The 24,226-nt window shown below is 42.1% G+C and overlaps 1 protein-coding gene and 1 long non-coding RNA gene across 37 annotated transcripts in view; one reads left to right on the forward strand and one right to left on the reverse strand.

Annotated features, from left to right (window-relative positions):
* Nucleotides 1-6,568, forward strand: part of LOC309329503 — a 386,378-nt gene extending 379,810 nt beyond the window's left edge. Inside the window, exon 2 of the long non-coding RNA XR_014151182.1 lies at nt 4,529-6,568. This is a non-coding gene — a long non-coding RNA (uncharacterized lncRNA). The remainder of the gene's footprint in view (nt 1-4,528) is intronic.
* Nucleotides 6,569-7,222: 654 nt separating this feature from the next.
* Nucleotides 7,223-24,226, reverse strand: part of RBFOX1 (RNA binding fox-1 homolog 1) — a 1,493,407-nt gene continuing 1,476,403 nt past the window's right edge. For 25 of the 36 annotated variants that reach the window (XM_081840271.1, XM_081840295.1, XM_081840261.1 and 22 more), the window contains 2 exons: nt 13,958-14,033; nt 7,223-8,205 (listed from right to left, as the gene is read on the reverse strand). In XM_081840271.1, coding sequence (XP_081696397.1) covers nt 8,083-8,205; nt 13,958-14,033 — 199 coding nt within the window. In that variant the 3' untranslated portion in view covers nt 7,223-8,082. The remainder of the gene's footprint in view (nt 8,206-13,957; nt 14,034-24,226) is intronic. The other 11 variants (XM_081840264.1, XM_081840265.1, XM_081840293.1 and 8 more) reach the window with 2 other exon arrangements.

A 24,226-nucleotide genomic window follows, 5' to 3' on the forward strand; every position in this document is an offset into this window, starting at 1 on the left:
TTTTTCCAGCAGAAACTCACCGGAACTCAGTTCTGGCACCTCACAGGTACCATGCCAAGAGAATGAGGGAGGTGTTCATGATAAGTTTCCACACCTCAATTTCTAGAAAAATAGCCCTGGATATCACACAACTAATGCATGATCTACTCCAGGCTCATGTAATACAAAATGAAGTGGTAGAATCCTTCAGGTGGTATTGTGGGCTGTACCACTTTAGATATTAGGCGAGTGAATCACATATTTGAATGTTCAGCCATGTAAGAACTTCCAAGAAAGACAGAGTGAGGAGACCTTGAATGTCAGGTCAAAGTGTTCTAGCCTAATTCACTCCTTGCTGGACTCACCTATCTCCTTGCAGGGCCATTTTCATATATAAAGAAGTGTTCAAAAAGACACTCTGGCTGCAGTCAAAAGTGGTACAGTCAATTCTTCTACATTGGGACTCCACCACCTCATTATTGCAGGCATGGAAGCAAAATTTCAGCTCTACCCAAGCAGCAGTATGTCTGAAGTTATGAGGTGCTGAAAAGCCCCCTGTTGATAACATAGAATAAAACACTTGTGTCCGACCATACTTGTTGACCCTCCCTTTGCATGTAGGCCTTATTCAGAAGTTCAGATGAATGCACAAAAGTCAGGACGGGGGATTGGTTTCAGATTGACTGCCCCTGTCATGTGCTAACTGTATATAACACATTGCATGCACAGCCCCTAAGACAGTTAACATAAGCTACAGTCATAGCATGACTGGACATAAAGCAAACACCTCCACAATTGGAGGTGATATTCTTCTGAATACCAATTGAGGGGGATCTCAAGTGAGAAGAGTGCTGATGCACCCAGGTCCTGTTTATAGGCTTGCTATTGGAGGATCTGGTTGGCCACTGTGAGAAAAGGAAACTGTGAGTTGAGGTGGTGTTCTTCTAATCCTTGAATGTCAACTTGTACATATTAAAATTTTCTTCCCCTCACAATAATTCAAGGGGGAAAGATGTCTGTCCCTCTTGCACTTGTCAACCCTCCTGAGCAGACCATTGTTTATGCAACTTGTGGTTCCTTAACGTCGTTGGTAACCCAGGAGATGCCTCGTCTTCTTCAAGACAGGCTTATACTGCAGGATCTCTTGGCTTGACCAACTCACCTATCTCTGTAAGTTGGAAGACTCAAGAGACTTTATTAAATTCTTGTCCAACTGAACACACATTTCTTTGGCCAACTGTCTCTTTGATAGGCTCCTTGACTTCTCCTTCTGCCCTGTGAACTGCCAGAGCTGGCAGACACAGAATTCAATGGTCGGAAGCAGATGTAGCTTTTTGAAAGGTCAGGACAGGCCATGACTCTGAACTAAGTAGGGATGAGGGAATTTGTCAGTTTTGGTTTCTCTCAGTTTCTCCTGTTTCTTATCGTAAGTTCGGTTTAACCCCAGATTTAACCCCTGATTTGCTGAATTCAGTTTCTGGCACACCCCAGCTTTATTTTTATTCATTGTTAAAAATGAATGTTTATAGTCATCATGGCCACTGCAGCAAAACAGTAAAAGCAATAGAATAAAGCAGGTAGACTAACACAAGTACTGTGAATATCACTATTGACCTCTGTGCGGCCAAAGTGCAGAAGAATAAACCAGGTCCTCCTTTACGCTATTTGATGGTTCCAACTTGGCAGTTCTGACCATTAGATGCAGGGGTCCACCTACACTCCTTCAAAGCAGCTTGAGGGGGCAACTGGGGATTGTCGTTTGTACCCCACTTAGGTTACTGCTGGTTGTAGGTGCAGAAGGAATAGAAAGCCACTTGAGGATAGGGATGGGCGAATCTCTCAATTTTGGTTTAAGTTAGGTTTTTTCCAATGTTTAGTTCAATTCTCCATATTTCCTCATCAGTTTGTGATTTTTGTTGTTGCTGTTGTTTAAAATCCTCATGAAAATTCATCAGTATTTTAGTCTGAATTTATACTTGTATACTGTACGCATGCTTGTATGCTCAATTTTGCCCAAGATGCACATTTTTATAAAGCTATTTCTTCTAATATAATGTTTTAGATGTTGTTTCCACTAATATATGCAGTCTGTGCAGACTTTACCCTAGTATATAATTTTTTGTACCCTTCACTAGGGTAGGAACTGCATTGCAAAATTCAGAGCAGTGTGAATTTTGAAGGATGCCTGTGTTTGGGTTTCATACTGTTTCAGAAAGTGCAAATTTAGTATTTCATTTCTAAAAAAACAAAGTTGATCAAATACTTCTCTATCCCTAGCCATCAGCGAAGTGCAAATTTTAAAGGCTGGTTGTATTTTGGTCTGTACATCATTACAGAGAGTGATATTGAGGTAGGTTCATCTTTAAATGTGAACTAAATTGTAATTCTCTCACATTCTTAGTGTTGTGAGCCCCGTGGCCCAAGTCATGTGAGTGTCAAGCTGCTTTTACTTACCTACTTTTGGCTAAGCTCCTGGACAAGGATAGCCTGACCATTGAATCCATACACTGGTAAACTTGAGGCTGGATTGCTGGTGTGGAATCAGAAGGCCAGATTGCTGATGGGGGCACTTGGCCGACAACTCATTGTTAAAGCATCAAGACTTGCTGCCCATTTACTACCAAGCTAGGTTCAGGGCATTGTATTAATTTACCCTGAACAGCTTAGGTCCAGGGTACCTCAGGGACCACCTGAACCCATATATTCCACGATCTTTTCTGCTTGGAAATGCTAATAATCAACCAGATAAGTGGAGGTGGGTTGAAGTGTTGCTTAGCAATCAGGCAGAGTGACATGATGTTTGGTGAGGTAGCACATGCTCTGATTGGCTGTGTAGTTCTGAAGGAGTTTTCCCCTATATGTTTGGTTGAACGTCTCCCTGTAATGTACAAGGCCTGAAGTAAGAAAGACAAAAACTCTGTTTATTTCCCCTCAATTTAGCTGGTGTTTTTTTTCTATTCCCCCACCCCCCACCCCTGTATGGTGTTAGCAGAATATTTTGAGTATGGTGTTAGCAGAATTTCTTTTATCTCTGCACTCTGTTTGGGTTATTTAAGTAACTTTGCTAAAAATGGAATGGTTATAGAACCCCCCCCCAAAAAAAGAAAGAAAGAAAGAAAGAAAGAAAGAAAGAAAGAAAGAAAGAAAGAAAGGAGAGAGAGAGATAAAAACAACAGCAACAACTCTGGACACAGATTTATTTACACCATTTCAGACTAAGCTTTTATTTTTAATATTACAAACCATTTTTTTCTTTATTCACAAACCACTGTAGTGATATAAACACTAATTTCTAAAGACAGATATACACACTTGTTGGGTTTTTAAAGATTTGTAACTGTTTTGAAGTCACGATATTCTACATATGGTATTAATCATTTCTTTTAAAATCAGAATTCATATTATCAGTAATAATTTATATAACTGGAAAAAAAAACATTCCCTATATCAGACATACATTTGAATAAAATGAATGACCGGAGTGTTCTAGGAGTTTTCACAAAAATATTTTCCAACAGCATTCGGCAACCGTATCTGTTTGCAATTATCTCTAAGAATTAGACTTCAGATACTTATTGGGGACTGCCCCTAAGTTGCGATACAGCCACTTACTTCAAATCAAAACGACAAACTAACTTATCACCCACACATCAGGAGATCTATGTGTGCAAAATGATTTTTTGTAAGAAAATAAATATTTATATAACAGCTAATTTTACTTTATTTTTGTTTTTTAAAAAAGGTATTTCAGAGTGCATCAGACATGCATTGTTTGAGAAGTCATGTCACTGGGTTCTCCAGGACTGGAGTAACAAATTCCCTGTCCAGGATTGATTTTAGAGGAAATTAGTACTACCAGTTTGTAGTAGATGCCAGTATGCACAGCACTGACTGGCTAGTGCGTGTGACATCACCTACCACTCTACCCGACCACTCACAACCTCTTAAATTGTTGGTTTTTTTCTTGCAGGTCTAAAATGGTTTTTCCTTTGGGGGAAATAAAGTGACAAATGACTGCTTAAACAAGTCACCAACTATGCTGCACTTATTATTTAAGCAAAATAAAACAAGGCAGACAGCTCTGCTGAAGAAAGACAACCAGACACAGCATTCAAATTGCTGATAAGTATGTCTGGTGAATGCATTGTTGTGAAGGTGGGGAAATCTGGGCTCCCTCCACAGGTGAAAAACAAGGTGAAGAAAGTCCCCTTTCAAGTTACATCTGTAAGCACCCTTGGTTTCTGAACACTAATATCTGGTGAATTCCCTGGCATTTCAGATATAAATGCACACCAGGAATGGCCATTCTCAACCTAAACACTAAAAATTTCCCTCACTATTTTGTGAAATTGTGTGTGTGTGTGTAAAACATCTCCTAAATTTGCCACACTGAACTCAACAGAAACTGAGAAAGGGCACACAGATTATCTTCTGAAAGCTGCATATATATCACAGAGCACGCATAGGCAAACTCTGGCCCTCCAGATGTTTTGGGACTACAATTCCAATCATCCCTAGCTAACAGGAACAGGGATGGTGGGAATTGTAGTCCCAAAACATCTGGAGGGCTGGAGTTTGCCTATGCCTGTCACATAGCATCCTTTCCTAACTTTCTGCTCTCTTTCCTAACTTGCTAGACTCCAACTCCTATCATCCTTGACTATTAGCCTTGCTGGCTGTGCCAGCAAGTTCAGCATCCTGTTCAGCATCCTGTTCTCATGGTTCTCATGGCCAGATGCTTGTGGAAAACCAGCAAGCAGGATTTGAGCGCAAGACCACTCTCCTCCCCTGTGGTTTTCAGCAACTGGCATAGCCAGCATGGCTAGTAGCCTTCAATATCCCTCTCCTCTATAAATCTGTCTGGTCCTCTTTTAGAGCCATCTAAGTTGGTGGCCAGTACAGTCATATCTCTACTTGCGTATCCCTCTGGATACGGAATCTTCGGGTTACCACCATGGCAAACCCGGAAGTGTATACTTCTGGGTTTCGTTGTGCGCATCCGCAGAAGCACGCCTCTATTTATGTAATTTTTGGGCTGTGAACAGACCCCCGGAATGAGTTCAGTTTGTATCCGGAGGGTCCACTGTACTGCCTCCTGTAGGAGCGAGTTCCATTGTTCAACTATGTGTTGTGTGAAGTTGTGGTCCAAAACATCTGGGGGACACCAGGTTGGGGGAATGGCCCTAGAGGCAGGCACAGGGAGAAGATTCTGGTGCTTTGCATGCACAGTTTGGGACAATAAGCTGGGGTAATTGCAGCTGGAGTCAATCCACAAATGTTTATACTCTAGCAAATCAAGTCTTAAACTAAAGCTACGGGGAACTTTTGACAAGCGCTGGAATGGAAAAGAATGGATCGCCACAATGGTTTGGATCAACTAGATTGTGTCTCAATCTTGCAAGGTCTTGTGGATATGGGAGCTATGGATCCTGCTCCCAACCCACGCAGACTCCCCAATTTCCCTCCACAAAGGGCAGGCTTTGTGCACATGAAGCGCACCCTTCCCTTGGTTGCACAAGATTTGTGTTCACCAGAATTCACCAATACTTTTGGGTAGGGCTGTGCTTAAGCTGAACTTCCTTTGCTTTTGATACATCCCTTCCTTTACCTCATTCCTAGCCTCAAACTGCTTTGGAGACTCCCTTCGGGTTTTAAAAGCAGCTTCCGATTCAGTGGAGTAGATAGGAGGCAGTGGGATAGAAGAAATATTGGATTTGTGATTTGTGCATGAATTTCTCAGGATTTCAATCTAGGTCTAAAGCATGGGGGTTCAACATGACAGAAGTTATGGTCCATTCCCTGGCTAGCGGAATACATTTCTTTTTTAGTAGCCAATATTTTTTCCATTGATAAATGCATATTCCTCCCTTTACGCTCTCTGACTCTACCCCTGTGTGTGGCTCTCCCTCCCATTTGGCTTTGACAAAGACGATCTACATACACACACATATATATTTATATATATATGCACATATATATATTTCATCTTCTGATATAAATGCTCCAGAAACCTCGTTTTCAAATCTTGTGAAACTTTATTGATGGTTTATTGTTCAACTGATCATATCGCATGCACATTACGATGACAAAGAGGAAAGCCTGATTTCACAAACACTTTTTAAAAAGCAGAATTGTTTATAGCGAGTTGGCAGGTTCACAGCGGTGAATTGATCATTTTTATTTTTATTTATTTTTAACTATAAAGTGCTCGCCCCCCTTTTTTTTCTTAGGCCCGCACCATACAGATGAGAATATAATAACTATCTTCAGCAAAGAACAAAAAGAAAAAGAAAACCAAAAAACTGTCGCAAGACAGTCTTTTTTCTGCTTTTTATTTGTTTTAAATACAAAAAACAAGAAGTTTCCCCTGACAAACACCCCCAACTTAGGTTAACTTGTAAACAGGACAACAGATGTACAGACAAACTGCAATTTTTCAGCTGTGCCAGAAACTGCCTCTTTGGCGTGAGTTTCTTCAGTGCTTTGGGGGGGGGCATCAGCGAATCAGACATGGGAAGTATCTGACATCAAACCACCTTCTGTTCATCTGATGATTCTGGTGTTTTTGTTTTTAGTTGGGTCCAGCCAATTTCAAACACAACAGCCTCCGGTTGGGAAGTGGGGCAGGCTTGGAACATGTCGAAGAATTGCAGTTTGCTTACACGACACGGTCATGTTTCCAAAAGTACCAAGCAGATGAAAATACCATGATTATTATTATTTATTTATTTTCAATCTCTCTCTCTCTCTCTCTCTCTACTCAATGGTTGCAGTACTTGTAAAATGCGTATATAAACTTTTTAATGTTTGTTTATTTATTTATTTAATATGAGCAGCATTTTAAATTCTGTAAAAATGATTATACATGTGTTTTTTTGTCTCTTATCTCTTGGTCTAAACCTAAAGCGCCGTAGGTGTGTCATAATAATAATAATAATTCCACTGCACAGATGTAAATTTTATACACTTCCCCGCCCCCCGCCCCACCCACCCCACCCCCATTAAACCGGTACAAAGAATTTAACTTTTTTATTACTTTCTCTCTTTTTTTTGGAAAAAAAGAAAAAAAAATAGAAACAGTGCTTTTATCACCTTTTATTATTATTATCATTATTATCATTTTTTTTAATCCTCCCATAATATAAAAGTCTGCAATGATATCAATAATTTATTATACTGGAAGAAATATAAAAAGAAAGCTTGTTCATGTTCTAACTAGCAGAGATTTTCTCTTTCTCCTCTATTCTTTTCTTTGTTTCTCTCTTCTTCTTTTTTTTGCCTAAAGAACTAGTTATGCTTGGAGCTGATCTTGACTTGGTGGGTTGCCTAGAAAGGGGGTGCCCTCTGGACAGCATTAAATTAGATTTTATGTACAGGTGTCAGTTAAAGCACCCCTCTCTCCGCCCTCCCACCCCCGCCCCGCCCCAGCCTCAAAATTAACAACATAACCTTTGGCTTTGAATAAATAGTGAATAATTTAAAACAGCTGATATGGGACGATGGGTGCAGTGGCGGTCCCACTTTACGATTTAATCGTGTTGGACCCCCATCGCCACCGTCTCAACTCTCCTCTTTTCCCTCCCCTTTATAAAACAAAAATAAATGTTAGATGCGCAGGAGGGAGGGGGGACCCTGATGTCACTTTAACACTCTTACAAAACAAGTGAGGAATCCTGATAGCTTAATATTCAGCATATATAATTCATTTACATGATATAGCAGTCTTGATTGTGGCCCCCAAACAGATTTTATTTTATTTTATTTTTAAATTAGTTTCTAGCAGCTTTCTAGTTCAACCACGACAATGAAAATAAGAATAATTAATCATAAGTAATCATAATATAATTTAATAATAATAACCTTCTACAGCCAGCAATCAAACTATGCAACGTTCGGAAATGAAAAGACCCACGATATTAAAATACACAGAACAAAATATCTGAGGTATAAGATAAAAAAATGTAGATTTTTTTCCTCTTTTTTATTTTTATTTTATTTTTAGAGTTGCTAAAATGATGCACTATTGCATGTATTGCAATACCCAGGCCTCGGAAAGCTTCCTTTTTCCCCCCACATTGGAAGGGTTTTTATGGGTTTTGTCATTTAGTATGGAGCAAAACGGCTGTATCCCCCTCGGTATATACTAGCCTGCAATGAAGAAAGAACGAGACCGACATCATCAGCATGGCTCCTAGTCTTGGCATCAGTCAAGGGTGCAAAAGCATTCTGAAACAAAGCAATTTGATGGGTTGTTTTTTAAACGTCTGCTTTTCTTCACAACGGGATTTGCAATGTTAGTTGTTGTTTTTTTTTCAAAATTTTTTTGCAAGCAAGGTTCAGGACACACCACTCAAAGCTGTTCAAACAGGTGCCAGCTGACCAATCAGTGAGTGAATCATCAGCTTATATGATGGGGGCGTGGGGGGGCATGCTTCTAAATACCAGTTGATGGAAACCACAGGAGGGGATTGTGCTCTTGTGCTCAGGTCCTGTTCGCACGTTTTCCATGATGGCCATCTGGTTGCCCACTGTGAGAATGGCATCAATGGGCCCATTGGCCTGACCTAGCAGAGCTCTTCTTAAGCTCTTGAGTTCTTAAGGCCCATGTCTCCATGGGTGGAACATCTCTTCTTCATGCAAAAGGTCCATGGTTCACCCCCTGGCATCTCTAAGAGAGATCTTGTTTTGAAATCTTGGAGACCTGATGCCAAGGTGTTGTTGACAGTACTGAGCTAAATGGACCAGTAATCTGACTTGGTATAAGGCAACACATGTCAATCAAGACTGGGATCGAGTCCAGTGCTTGAACAGAAAGCTGCCTTAGATAATAATGGGCTGGGTAGAAGAAGAAGAAGAAGAAGAAGAGTTTGGACTTGATATCCCGCCTTTCACTCCCCTTAAGGTGTCTCAAAGCGGCTAACATTCTCCTTTCCCTTCCTCCCCCACAACAAACACTCTGTGAGGTGAGTGAGGCTGAGAGACTTCAGAGAAGTGTGACTGGCCCAAGGTCACCCATCAGCTGCATGTGGAGGAGCGGGGACGTGAACCCGGTTCACCAGATTACAAGTCCACTGCTCTTAACCACTACACCACGCTGGCTCTGACTCGGTATAAGGCAGCTTGCTGTAGGGGAAGGGCCATAGGTCAGTGGGAGAGGCTTACATGCAGAAGGTCCCAGGTTCAATCCCCAGCATTTACAGGCAGGGCTGGGGATGTCCCCTTGTCTAAAATCCTGGAGAATCACCACCAGTCAGTGTAGACAATACAGGTACCTTGGTTCTCAAACGCCTTGGTACTCAAACACTTGGTTCTCCGGCTTCCAAACGTTTTTCAGAAGCTGAATGTCTCATATGGCTGTCAGCTATTGTTTCCAGGGCACCTGCACCAATCAGAAGCTGCGCCTTGGTTTTTGAACATTTCAGAAATCAAACGGACTTCTGGAATGGATTAAGTCTGGCGCTTTTGTTTTTGCTATTTATTTTGCGTTTTTGTTTTTGAGGCTAATTTGTTTTTGTGACTGTGTGGAACCCAGTTCAGCTATCGATTGATTGAATGTGTGACTGTGGAAATGGATAAAAGCCTCCCGTTCAAACAATGACTATCATCAGTGCAGGTAAGAATTTTTTTAATTATCTACAATACTGTCATATTTATTTTATAGTACAGTACCTTGGTTATTGCTTTCATTTTATGGATCAATGGTCTCGTTAAATAGTAAAATTCATGTTAAATTGCTGCTTTAGGGGTTGTTTTTAAAAGTCTGGAATGGATAAATCCATTTTGCATTGCTTTCTATGGGAAAGCGCACATTGGTTTTGGAATGCTTTGGTTTTGGAATGGTCTTCCGGAACAGATTAAGTTCGAGAACCAAAGTACCACTATACAGTGCTAGATGGACCCATTATCCGACTTGGTGTAAGGCCTCCTAAGTTCCTGCTTCAGTCACAAATTAAACCCAAATATATACATGATCATTTTCTTTTGGTAATTGCCCAAACCTCAAATGACTTTTCATAGGCATCTATAAAACGCATTGTAGGAAATTTTGCTCTTGATTGTTGAAACTTTTTTTTTCTCATTTACCTCAAAACACAACAGGAGTTTTGCCAAGCAGGACACTCGAATTTCACCTCAACTTGTTACTCATTCCTTAACACCCCCAATAAAGTATCAGTAGGAAATTTTGCAGAGGAAACACAGCGTAAATATTCGAAATCACAAACAACAATTAGGATTAGGAAACCCCCGGGCACCTGAATTGTTTCCTCTGAGACAGCAATCACTGCCCGGAGATGCTGTCTGTTGAACCTGGGACCTTCTGCATGCAAAGCAGATGTTCTTCCTCTGAGATACAGACCTTTCCCAAATGAAATCAATACAGCCATGCTTCCAGTGGGGATAGATAGACTGGGTGACTGGGGGCGGCCGCTGAGACCACATAACACCGGTCTTGAAAGACCTACATTGGCTCCCAGTACGTTTCCGAGCACAATTCAAAGTGTTGGTGTTGACCTTTAAAGCCCTAAACAGCCTCGGCCCAGTATACCTGAAGGAGCGTCTCCACCCCCATCGTTCTGCCCGGACGCTGAGGTCCAGCGCCAAGGGCCTTCTGGCGGTTCCCTCATTGTGAGAAGCAAAGCTACAGGGAACCAAGCAGAGGGCCTTCTCGGTAGTGGTGCTCGCCCTGTGGAACGCCCTCCCATCAGATGTCAAAGCAATAAACAACTACCTGACATTCAGAAGACATCTTAAGGTAGCCCTGTTTAGGGAAGTTTTTAATGTGTGACTTTTTAGTGTATTTTTGGTCTCTGTGGAAGCCGCCCAGAGTGGCTGGGGAAACCCAGCCAGATGGGCAGGGTACAAATAATAAATTATTATTATTATTATTATTATTATTATTATTGACAGCTTGGTCCACCCAAGCTGTTCATGGGAACAGACCTGAGTTTGTCCCATTCCCGTTTCCATGTGGGCTTCAAAGGGAAAGTCCTTAAAAATATGCCTAGAAATAGGAATGGTGTGTGTGCGCACGCACGCACACACGCAGTGCCCTGCGATAGTTTTGCATTCATTGAAATAAAGTAGGGTGTCATGTCACCCAGGGCCAGCCCAATACATCTTGCAGCCCAAGGGTGATGGTGCTCTTTCTCTATTCCAAGTACAGAAGCAAACTGGACTGGAAGTTAAAACTTACTTCAACACTGTTGATGGGATAGGGTTCTCCACTGCACCTGAGAAAGCAAGCCAGATTATGGGGTCTAGAAAAACCCCCAGTGCAGTAGCTGGGCAGAGAAGTGGGGGTTAGAAGGATCAGATGGGAGAGTGCTGCTTGCCTAATGGTAGACCAAATCCCTGATCCCACTCCATCTCATCCCACTTTGATGACTGGCCTCTAAAGACAACATTCTGCACTGAGTACAAGTTGTTGGCTTCTGCTTAGGCAAATCATCTGAAAGATTTTAAGATCAGCATCATCATAATAATAATTTTAATAAGATAAGAGAAATTTATTGGGAGAGGGGTAAAGAACCTAGGAAACTGCCAACACTAAGCTAGTTGTTTAGTTTAGTGCTATCTACACTGAACAGCAATGGCTCTCCATGGGGTCTGAAAGACAGCAAGTCTTTCCCAGTTGTACCTTGAGATGACAGAGTTCATCTTTCCCAGTTGTACCTTGAGATGACAGTTCAACCTGGGACCTTTTATATTTAGAGCATGTGCTCTACTACCGAGCTGTGAGCATGTGACTGTCACTAGTGCATGATGTACTATTGGAAGCCCAGGGCTAGTGGGAAGCCCTAGGTTGTAGAAACTGTCATATTCCACCTAAAGTAAAAAACGGAAGCTAATTTGGGGGGTTGTTCTTCATGTGAAACACTGAAGAAATGGAAACCAGAATAAAACTTTCTCACGTAAGTTCTGCATCTTTAATCTCCGCAAAATTATAAATAATAATATTAATGTTGCCCATTTGATACCAAGTGATTGGAAAGAACATAAGGAGATCCCTGCAGGATCAGGCCAATGGCCATTTAGTCCAGCATCCTGTTCTCACAGTGGCCAACAAGAAGCCTGTGGGAAACCTGGATGCAGCACCCAAGCAAAAGAGGATTCTTTCCTCCGGCAGTTTCCAACAGCTGGTATTCAGAAACATTACTGTCTCCAAAAACTGTGGCAAAAAACTACAACCCCAAACCCCAGTATAAATATTTCCTATAACTTACTCAGCTCTGCCATTTCTCACTTCAGTAAGAATGTTATATTTTAGGGTCTCTTTTGCATAGTAAATGCAAGTAGTTCATGCTACATGGAGGTACATCCATTTAAAAACAAAAAGCTGGGTGAATATAAATTTAGGTGATATAAATTTAGACTCAACCAGATCGAGAGACCTTGGCGTGATTACAAGATGTCTGCGTTTCCATCCAATTACATTACTTTCACACTCCTGAAGAAAAGATTCTTTGGGAAAGTTGTGAACAATTGCTAGAGAGATGCAAAAGACTGTCATTTTTTATTTTTTATTTTATCCATCATCTGTACATGGGTATCACACTTATTTGCAGACCCTGGTGCATGTACAATTTGGCAACACACTTTTGTATCATCTGCAACTGGATCCATTGTGCCTCATGTTCCCTGCTCAAAGATACACACTCTCTTTAAGCCAGAAAAGGGGGGATGCCCTTCCAGATGATGTTGTTGTACTACAAATCCCATAACCCCTGACCATTGTTCATGCTGGCTTCTGGGGCTGCCAGGAGTTGGAGACCAACAGCATAAGAGTTGTAGGAGAAATTCAATTCAGTTCACATTTCAGTGTAAAACTTCCTAATTTGCACATCCTGAAAGCGTTATGTGAACAACAGTAATGTATGCATGCGAGGGTGAGGCTGGGATCAGAGGGTGCGTGGTGTTGTGTCCTTCCCTTTCTGCCCTGCCTGTCCTGCAACACGTCCCTAAAATGGGGGTGAGTCCATCTACATTCTGGACTATGAGTAGACTATACGGCAGAGCAGAAGGGAAGGGTATGTATTGGGCACAGATACATCAAAAGTTGGGTGTGAATCAGTCTTGATTAATTCAAATGGACTCACAGTTTTCTGCAGTTAATTTTCATTTCGCTGCTTTTCCATTGGTTGTGACTAACATTTTGCTTGATTGGCCTGATTATCTTAATTTAAGATAAACATGGTTCCATATAACGCCCCGGGAGGGTTATTTTCTCCTGATGCAAAAGGCCAGTATTGCACAACAAAATGTCCCCATGGGGTCTTTTTATGTGTACATTTCAGTTTCACATAAATCACCCTTCCTGTGGAGGGTGTGTGTGTGTGTGTTTTCACGCGCCTGGTTAACTTTATGCAACAACTGGAGAGGACCGCTGAATGCTCTCCTATCCTCTACTCTTTTCAGTACAGCTATAATTTTAAATATTAACTCTAATAATAAGGGAGAGAAAATAGCAGGGATTCAGGGTGACTGACAGCAGAGGCCGGGAAATCTCAGTTTCAGCTCTTTATACTTATAATCACTGGTGTGACTTGAACCTTCAGGCAATGTAAATTCAAAGCAAAAGATTGGGAGTTGGGGGGAATAAAGAAAAGAAAAGAAAAAAGAATGGAGGCTACTGTGAAGGCATTCAATTTGTGATGTATTTAATTATCAAAATGACTAATTGTTCCATTAAGGTAAGTGCTCACCTAGGATGGATATATATATATATATATATATATATATATATATATATATATCCTTATGTGAGCTACATTGCCAAGAAATTAAGACATTTGTCAAGTTTACCGGGAAGGATTAATGTGGCATTTTAGCTGCCGTTAGCAGAAGAGACAAATTCAATTAAGGAAAAGTGAGAAGATGTCAACCATGCTAAGAACTGGGGAGAGGAGAGGAGGAGGGGAGGTTCGGGGCAGACTGGGAGGCAGGGAAGGGGGAGGGGAGTAGATAAATCAGCACTTACCACGGCACCAACGCCGTAGGTGGTTGCTGGAGCAAGTGTGTGGTGGTAGGGGTCTGCAGCATAAAGTCGTCCGTAACTAAAAAGAAAAGAAAAAAGAAAGCAGAGCTGAGGATTAATAAAAGAAAACCAAAGCAACCCCAGAGGTTAAAAAAGAAACGGAAAGGAATTGCAAAATGAATGCAATCAAACATTCCACTCTATCCAATTACACTGGAAATGAACTGACTCAGCACGTTATGGACGCAATATCCTCTGGGGAAATGGGTTCAGTTTACAAATGAAAAGGAGGAAGGGGGGGAAATGGCTATAATTAGCTTTACGAGATTGAATGCAAAGCAAATGTGCAGCCATGGCTGCAGAATAGGTGTGTTTTCAACTTAAGGGACCTGGTCCCTACCCTATCCCCTCAAGGAAGCCTTAGGTGATTCCCAAAAGTGTGATGGACATAAGTAGAAAATAAATGGGAAAATAATATATAAAATGTCAAAGAACAAAAGGTTCTCTCAAAGGTTTTTTGTATAAAATGTGCCAAGCAGCTGTTAGGAAGCAGTGTGCCTCTTTGGCTGACAATCCAAATGGCAATGCAACTTCTTCTTGTTGTTTTTGTTGTTGTTAATGGATGATAAATGCAACTAAGTGGGCAGAATTTGGTTTCTGAGTGGGAAGCAACTGGGCAAGGAGACCTTTCCTAGCATCCTCTTATATGACACCTGGAATACAGGGCAAAATGGTGGCGCACAAAGAAACATGCATCAGAGAACAGTGGTTCTTAATATGACAAAGAGTGACAGATCTACATCATTGGCCATATGGAGAGTTTTCTCCACTTGCCCTTTTTGAATTGCAAAGTTCAACTTGCTCATATTTTGATGCCATTTATACCTGGTGGTTTCCTATATCCACTAACCAAGCAGGGATGTGGAGACACATATGTATAATGCTTTCAGGTACAAGGGCCAGTGCATACGTGCTACCATGGGATAAGCAGAACACAGGGCTACCATCTTTTTTTGGCAACTGCCACCTTATTTCCCTCCTCCTCGTTGCATGTAGTTAGGAACAATGGAAGCTGCATTATACCAAGTCAGACCTTTGGTCCATCTCCCACAGTAGCACTGCATTCCCTGACTGACAGTACCTGATCTCCAGGGTTTCAGAACGGATACATTCCCGTTCCTACCTGGAGATGCTAAGGACTGAACATGGGACCTTTGGTGTGCAAAGCAGATGCTTTACCACTGAGCTATGGAGATGCTACCTATAGCCAACAGCTGGCAGTGTTTCCATGGAGTCGCCCACCTAACTTTTTCCCATTGTTGATTCTGTTTAGCCAGTAAGTTTCATCTGTATAGCAACACTCCAAGTTAGGGACATAGGAAGTTGCTTTTCATCAGATCAGGTACTTGGTTTTATCTCAGTGTTGTCTATGTGGTGTCAAGGGGTCCGGTAGCTATAGTGTGATGAGAATGTATGAAACGTGCCAAATTTTCACTCCTTTAAGAAAAAACTAGGAAGAAGAATATTACGCGTGTGAAGCTTCAAGTCATTCCGGTTAACCTTCTTTATTGCACCTGGTTTACTCCCTGGGTGTACCTGCTTCTGCCTCTAATTTGCAGCTTTGGAGCCATTTTTATTTTTTAAAACAGGCAAACATGGACTTCTGCCTCCAGTAACCCCATCCCATCCGGGAAATGCATGTTATCGTGAAGTTAAATCAGATAGTGGACAAGAGAAAACTATCTTTACTCTCAAAAGGCTTTCTGAGGCTGCTATGTAGCCAATCGGATATGGATACAGGATGATGCCACTAAGCCAAGTCAGAGTGAGGGTAATATTTCATCCCCAAATATGAGTGGACTCTCTCTCTCTCTCTCTCTCTCTCTCTCTCTCTCTCTCTCTCTCTGTGTGTGTGTGTGTGTGTAATTCACCCCTTTCCCATTTTGTGTCTGCCTTACTTCACACACCTGCAGTAATCCTATAGCTAACTATGTTGAGATTACTTCTGCTGGTGCTTTAACAAGAGCTTCTTTTTAAAAGAAGGCACTGCAATGTTTCGGATTCAGCCTGAAGTGCGAAAAGGTTATTCATTGCAAATGGTTTTCCTTTCACAAAGTCCAAAGAGAAATGTTGTTACTGTGGTCTATACAAAATGGAAAGCATTTATCTTGTCATAAATCTTGACTGATGAGTTTCTCACTTTGGCAGAAGTTGCTCTGACAAATTAGGACCAAATAATACTGGTGTTTTTGTGCGGTAGCAATGATGTGTCTCTTTGTTTAGCAATTTAAAAGGCAGCTGTGGCAGAGGGGGACACAAAACATGATTAGCCTTTTCCCCAACAATGTAGATTGAAACATGTGATGCATTTGAGGGTTTTTGCCACAGGAAGACTAGGTGCATGTGCTGTGCAACATTTAATTCATGATTATTATTATTATGATACATTTATTTATACCCTGCCTTTCCTCCTGATGGGACTCAAAGCAGCTTACATATAAAAGCAAGAATCACTAAAACCATAGAAAAAACAATAAAAAAAACCAAACATTCATATAATGAAAACTGTATTTATTTATAAAATCTGTTTAAAGCATACAAATGATTACAGTAAAAAGAGCTGTGAGTTCCCAAAAGTCTGTTGGAAGAAGAAGGTCTTCACTTGCCAACAGAAGGACCACATGGGGGGGGGGGGGCTGTCTAGCTTCTCCAGGAAGGGAATTCCAAAGTCTGGGAGCAGGCAGTGAGAATTTAGCTGATGTTTGTTATCAGACTGACACCCACACACACACACTGAAAGACACTGGGAAATATCCACCTAAGAGTAGATCCAATGAAATTAGATGTGCCCATTAACTTCAATGGGTCTACTCTGAGTAGGATTAGAAGTTAAAGTAAAGGTAAAGGTCCAGTTGTGACCGGCTCTGGGGTTGCGGCGCTCATCTCTCTTTATTGGCCAAGGGAGCCGGCGTACAGCTTCCGGGTCATGTGGCTAGCATGACTTCTGGCAAACCAGAGCAACGCACAGAAATGCCGTTTACCTTCCCGCCGGAGTGGTACCTATTTATCTACTTGCACTTTCACGTGCTTTCGAACTGCTAGGTTGGCAGGAGCAGGGACCGAGCAACGGGAGCTCACCCCGTCACGGGGATTTGAACTGCCGACCTTCTGATCGGCAAGTCCTAGGCTCTGTGGTTTAACCCACAGCGCCACCCGTGTCCCATGAATTAGAAGTTATGCTTGTTTTAATTCAGATAGGAGAATAATGTGGGGACCTGCAACTAAATGTCGCAATCTGGAGTGTTTGGAGCTCCGCTCTCTTCCCAGTACGCCACTCCTTGACCCTTCCTAGATACTCCCGCCCTCACCACCACTCAACTGTCAGACAGCAGTCTGCAGCTACTCAGCATCTTCAATTCTCATTGAGATGCTTGGGGGATATCGTCACTTCGGGTTTTTCCCCCCTCCCCCTCCTCACATCTTTTCTTTTTCATTTCTGAAAAACTTAACTGGGTTTCCCCCCTGAATTGTGCTTATAATTGATTGATTGTAAAGATGAATAGCACACTTTGCAAGAAGAAGAAAATCTTCAGAAAGTGCTTTGTAAAATAACTGCCCGGAGATGTTGAATAAAGTATAGTTTACAACCATTAATGCATTTCACATTCCCGCTGTAATATGCCAGCAATTACCCAACACAAACTATCAGAGACAAACCACAGACCTTCTATAATACATTTCCTGCTTGTGGGAGTGTATGTTGTTGTTGTTGTTGTTGTTAGTGTATGTTGTATTTAGAGAGGGGAATCACCTGTGGTGGGGGACACACCGTGCTCTCACCTGAGGCTCCTAGAAGCTGTCAGCATGCAACAGCAGCCACACCACACAAACTGCTTTGACTGGCCGGCTAAACCAGATGGGGGTAGCCAACGGGTCTCAAACCTTTGGTTGTTTCATTGGGTTGTTTTTGTTTTTATTATGTATTGTCTGTTTTTATACTGTGCTTTCATATTGTAACCGCCCTGAGACATGTGGGTATAGGGTGGTATAGAAATTTAATAAATAATACAATAATTAAAAAAAAAAATTTGGTAAGTTAGGGACTTCCCCTGAATGAAGAGATCGGCTCTGGCAGATTGAGTGGATGAGAGCAATAGTAAGTCCAAGAGTCCAGAAGGCAGTTTCTGCACATGCTGTATAGGGAAGTGAGGGGCAGATGGGGCTTATCAACCTGGGAAGGGAGCCCATCTAGGAGAAGGAAAACTGGCCCTAAACCTCCTCTGCCTTGTGGGATATCTTTGGGAGAAGAGGCGGCTAAGAAGTAAACTCTATACAACTCTATGCAACTCCTACCTAAGACGGCACCTAAGATGGCACCTTGTATGCCTCTTTCTAGCAACTTTTGCAGCCAGACTGGTACTCTGGACAACATTATTGAGGCCGAGAGGAGTGGGGTCTTGTAGTCTGGGCAGCCCAGGACCTCCATACACACTGCTCAGACTTGCATCCTGGGGAGGTCACTTTGGTGCTACTATTGCAGCAGTTTGACTTTATCTCCACAGGTGCACTCCATTTTCTCAAGACAGATGGATGCCAAAAATAACCAGCACTACTACTATCATCATCATCATCATCATTACCATCACCATCCTCATTATCATACCTCATTGCCATAACTGGCTTCAAGGGGGCTACAGATATTAAAATATATGAAGAGTGTGCACTTGTTATGAAAAAGGACAAAATAAAAAAATGAAATGAATTAGTTCAAACAGGAATCAAAACAAATGAGTTCCAAATGAAAATAAAACAAGTCCTTTCTTCACTGTTTCTATTAGGATGTAATAGAGGTAATTACAGGTGTAACTACAGCACAGGTTAGAGAAAGGCTAAAGGGACTGGGAAGAGGAATAGTAGTTGAAATGGACAGACAGAAAATTGATGTCTACCAAATGGTGACATGGTGTTCTCTCTCTCCCTCAAATTTGACACAGCTGGTTCTTTGGAGTGGGAGTAGAAAGCCGAAACATTTCATCCTAATAACCACAAGAGTTGTACATAGGAAAAATGTAACTGGATTTCATATTGAAAGGGGATCTTAAGGGATGTGTGCCTTTTTGAAATTGCCTCAAAAACAAGGATCCTTTCCACAGTTTTTTTGAAACTTGGCAGTTGTCCTGCTTTGAACAGTAGAATGCCTGAAGGTCTCAGCCATGTAGGTGGCAAACACGATAGTTACAGGTATCCGGAGGCTGGTTGGGTCCCTTGTTGACATTAGTGAAAAATGAAAAGAAATGAGAATGGCGAAAACGAATGGACTAACTTTGAATCACTTGTTTAAATAAACAGAAAACAAATGAATGGAGAGATAAAGCAAATAAGACTTTTAATGGTGGATATGAATGAAGCAACTAAATTCCACTTCTTTCCTTTCTCCACTAGCAGATTTCTAAGATATACTGTGAGGTGCAAGTTGATTCCTGCCTGGCCCTAAAAAGCCCTACAAAACAGCTTTTCATATGTCTCCACAGACAGTTTTCTGTGAAAGCAAAATTATATATGGGTGGCAAACCTAAATTAAAACACCATGGAAAATAATAATAATAATAATAATAATAATAATAATAATAATAATAATTCAATTATTTAATGGACACAGAGAAAGCAGAATTATATATAAACTGAGGCCAGAACTGACATTTTCCTTGTCGCACACCTGGAACTCTACTAACTTCAAGGATGCACCATTCATTTTAGGTGGGGGTCCTATACCTCTGTCTCTTAGATGGTTTTGGCCCACTTGAGTGGCAAAGTAAACCACACAAGAAAGATGGAAGCAAGGCATTCTGGGGTTTTCTTTGGGCCAACCAGCATGGGCCAAAATCTACCCTGTAGGCAAGTGCTGCTCTTATAAGCCAATATTGCAACCCACCCACCTACCCACACTTGGTAAAATGTTGCCATACCTGGGGGTGGGGAGAGGTAGAGGTAGAGAAGGATTTTTTTTGTGGTACCATTGATTGGCTGTCAGGGCATCGTTTTTCACATACCCCTCGCTGCTGTTTACATCTGGGATGTGGTGCCATAGATCTGGCTAACTGGTTGGGTGGGAGATTTGTATAGCTCACCCATGCATGAGGGACATCTGACCGAATATCTCCCATTGGTGACAGGATCCCCACCTGTGATTCATGCCAAATTCTGATAGCAGTTCAATGCCTCCTCCAAAATGAACAAGGCAAATCCATCAAATGGGTCACTTCATTGGCCTCTACCAGCAAAGAGCTGCTGCTGGGATGATTCGCTTGCTGATTTTAAAGAGAACGCTCCCCTCTTTGTGTAATACAAGAGGGTCAAACTCTTCATGAAGAAACCTAAGCATCAGCATATGCAGGGAGACATTTCCAAACAACAGCCATGCAGATATTATCTGAGAATATATATTGAGTCCTCCCCCCTTTCATGTGATGAATAAACTTTATTTTTCTTCCTCAGGGTGACCTCTGCCTTCAGAATATGATGGTTTTATTATGATTAATAAATTTCATTTCCACAGAGGAAAAGGAACAGTGTCAGCTTAAATGGAGAGCATGCTGGCTCCCTTCTTTTTAAATGCTAATTTCAAAATGCACCCTTACATGACACAAAAATTGAAATGCTCACGAGGGTTAGCCCTCTGGATGCAGATACCCCTCTCAAAGGGATGCCAGGGCAGGAAACATGCTAGGGGTGTTCAGATGTCACATCCAGTGTGTGTACAACGGGTATACATCTGTACACAAACAGTTGAGATGTGCAAAGCGGCAAGTGTACACTCTTATACGCAAACACTTGTACACATGCAAAGACAGCTTGTACCTGTTAGCTGCCACCATTTCCAGGTTCAATCCTCAGTGGCATCTCTAAGTAAATCTAGGAATATCCCTTGCCTGAAACCCTGGAGAGCAACAGCCAAACAGTGTCGGCAACACTAAATTGGATGGACTCAATGGTCTGACTCAGCATCAAGTGGCTTCCTTTGCTCCTATTAACTTCCGCTTCCAAGCTGCAGCATTTGATGCTGAAGCTCGCTCAGCATATGGTTTCTGTTCATCCTCAGATGGCTAAGAAATTAGGCATGAAAGCATGTAAGTAAGATTTCAGAAGCCAAAGAGGGCAACAGCTGGTTTTTTGTCAGGCAAGGGAGTGCTCTGTGCATCTTCTTTCTTTCTTGGATTTGCACTGTTGTATAATGTGTGAGAGCCGCAGGATTCACTCCCCACTAGTTGTTGTGCAATTGTTATTTTCCTTTTGTTTTCTGAACTGGACCCAATCTGGTTCTCATCCAGTGCAACAACTTGTGGCCCTGGATGGTGATGTACTTCCTTATAGAAATAGGTAACCAAATCAGTTTAGTGGGGCTCAGGTGTGAATCATGATGTGGACATAAATGCATTTGAGCATCTTCATATGCACATGTGTATATGTGGAAAGTTGCCTATGCAAACGGATTGATGGAGTGAGGCCCTTGAATACAAAGCATCTCTCTAGTGGTCTGCACTCTGTAGCCTTCTTGAGTACCCAACTTTCCCAAAATAGTAATTAAAAAACCCAATTTCCTCAGCTGGGCTGTTGCAGTGTATCTTTTTCCTATTGTTGCACTCAGAGGAAGGGAACACAGGAAGTGTTCTCTTCTGTCATATTTCAATCTTTTAATTATGGCAGCTCATTTGAACTAAGAACATAACATAAGTAGAAGTGGATAGAAAAAGTTTCCCCTCCCTCTCATAACACTAGAACCTAGGGAGATGCAATGAAGTTGAATGTTGGAAGATTCAGGACAGAGGAAAGTAAGTGATTCTTCGTGCAATGCATAAACTATGGAACTTGCTCCTACAGAAGGCAGTGATGGCCACCAACTTGGGTGACTTTAAGAGGATTAGACAAATTCATGGAGGACAAGGCTATCAGTGACTACTAGCTGTGGTGGCTATGCTCTGCCTTGGTAGTTGCAGGCAATAATGCTTCTGAATATCAGTTGCTGGAAACTGCAGGAGGGGGAAACTGCTGGAAACATGCATCCTGCATGCGGGTTTTACCACAGGCCTCTGGTTGGCCATAATGAGATGCTGAAATAGATGGGCCATTGGCCTGATCCAGCTTGCTCTCCTTATGCTTCTATGAGACAGAATGTTGGAAATACGTGTTTCAAACTGTATTTGTTGTGACATTTCCCTCTCTTGCCTAAGTATGAGTTTGTAACAGTGTAGGGTTGCGTAGAATACAAACTTGTAGCTCAGGAAGCCAAACACAGATCTGCCTGTCAGGTGCGCAATACCTAGATCATCTCCATTTTTGTAGTCCCATTAAAGCAGGAAAAAAAACCCTGCCAAGTCAAGAACACATAGGGACATGAGAACAAAGGAAACTGCCTTATAGTGAGCCAGATCATTGGTCCATCTAACGCAGTATTGCTGACACTGACTGGCAGAGGCTCTCTTGGGTTTCAGGCAGGGAATCTTCATGATCCCTAGCCAGAGATGCTGTGGTCTGAACCAGAGAAACCAGGATGCTAAGCAGGTGCTCTACCACTGAACTATGGCCCTTCCAACTATGACTCTACTGTGGGCATTCACACCACACACACTTCAATCTTCTATCTCTGCTGGAGCATTTTGCGCTTTCTGTATAGCTGGGGAAACTGCATAATCCTAGGATTACTTGCACACTCCGTTGCCCATGCGTGCGCTTACAGAGACCCCCACACATGCTTGAGTGTGGCACAAACAGAGATAATATTCTCTCTCTCTCTCTCTCTCTCTCTCTATATATATATTTGCACTGCTTTGTTATCAATGGAGGTTTGGAGTGCAACCCCTTCCATTTACAAATTGCAGAACCCCGGCCTGCCTTAATCTTGTCAAGTTGTCACGTTTGACTAGCCATGCAGACTGACCTAGAACTGCGAGCGCAAGAAAGGCAAGCTGTCAAAGAGATAATGACAAAGATGCCAGGAGGGTTTGCCAGTGTTTCTCACTGAGCGAGAGGGAAGGATTAATCAAACTTTAGCTATGCAAGGGGAGAGGATAATCCGAGTGTCGACTGGTGGCTGTCCCTGTCGTCGCGCCTCTTACCCTAACAGCTAACCTGCAGTAGTTGGCCTGGGAGGGGGTGGGGGGAGATAAAGAGGAAGTCAAGGCCCATGAAAGGCATACAACACTATGGACTACAGCAATAGAAAGATGCTTTGAAAGTGCCAGACAATATAAAGGATAGTTGGATTTATTGGGGGGATTCAATTGTGCACAATAGCACAATAGAGGGGTTGCCAACATAGGGCTGGCCCACACTTCCTCTTGTCCCATGCCTAGAAAGCTTGGGTCTGAGTGGTTTCCCCCTTGCCTCACTCCTTCCCCACTCTCAGAGCTAAACAGAACAACCGTCTATCCACAGAAAACCCAAAAGCCATTTGCTCTGATTGTGTGCTAAAGAATGGTTTCCCCCATTCTTGAAGTGGCCGAGACTGGGGCAAGGGGTAGCAAGGTCAGAGCCATGTGGTTCCACCAGCAGAAACAACATCAGAAATCCAGAGCCTTTGCTGGACAGCTTATCAGTCGTTCAGGCATAGATGGATTACTGGATTACTGCAATGTGCTCTATGCGGGGCTTGCTTTGCGTTTGGACTGGAAAATGCAGTTAGTACAAAACACTGCAGCACGGTGGCTGGCAGGAGTGAAACACTGTCAGCATATAACAGAAACAAAAAAATAATAATAATTCCTTCAGGTAGCACCTTAGTCACCGACTAAGTTTGTTATTGGTATGAGCTTTTGTGTGCATGCACACTTCTGTATCTGAAGAAGTGTGCATGCACATGAAAGCTCCTACCAATAACAAACTTAGTTGGTCTCTAAGGTCCTACTGGAAGGAATTTTTTTATTTTGTTTCGACTACGGCAGATCAACACAGCTACCCTACCTGTAACTAGCATATAACAGAGTTCTGCTCAGAGATATGCATTGGCTGCCAATTTGTTACTGGGCCAGACTCAAGCTGTTATTAATGTGTAAGGCCCTTAACTGCTTGGGGCCAGTTTACTTACCCCATATATAACCACTCTGATCTGTGGAACTGAGACTTTTACAGGCACTACAAAATGTTCAAGCTGCACTTGGAAGTAACTGATCTAGTGTGACAGCTGCTACAATCTGGAACTCTCTGCCTATTGACATTAGGCAGACACTTTCCCTGTATCTTAAAAACCACTTCTGCTGAGGCTAGCATATCCATGCA

Source organism: Podarcis erhardii (genome assembly GCF_964252035.2).
Source record: "Podarcis erhardii genome assembly, chromosome: 14".
NCBI classification, from domain to species: Eukaryota; Metazoa; Chordata; class Lepidosauria; order Squamata; family Lacertidae; genus Podarcis; species Podarcis erhardii.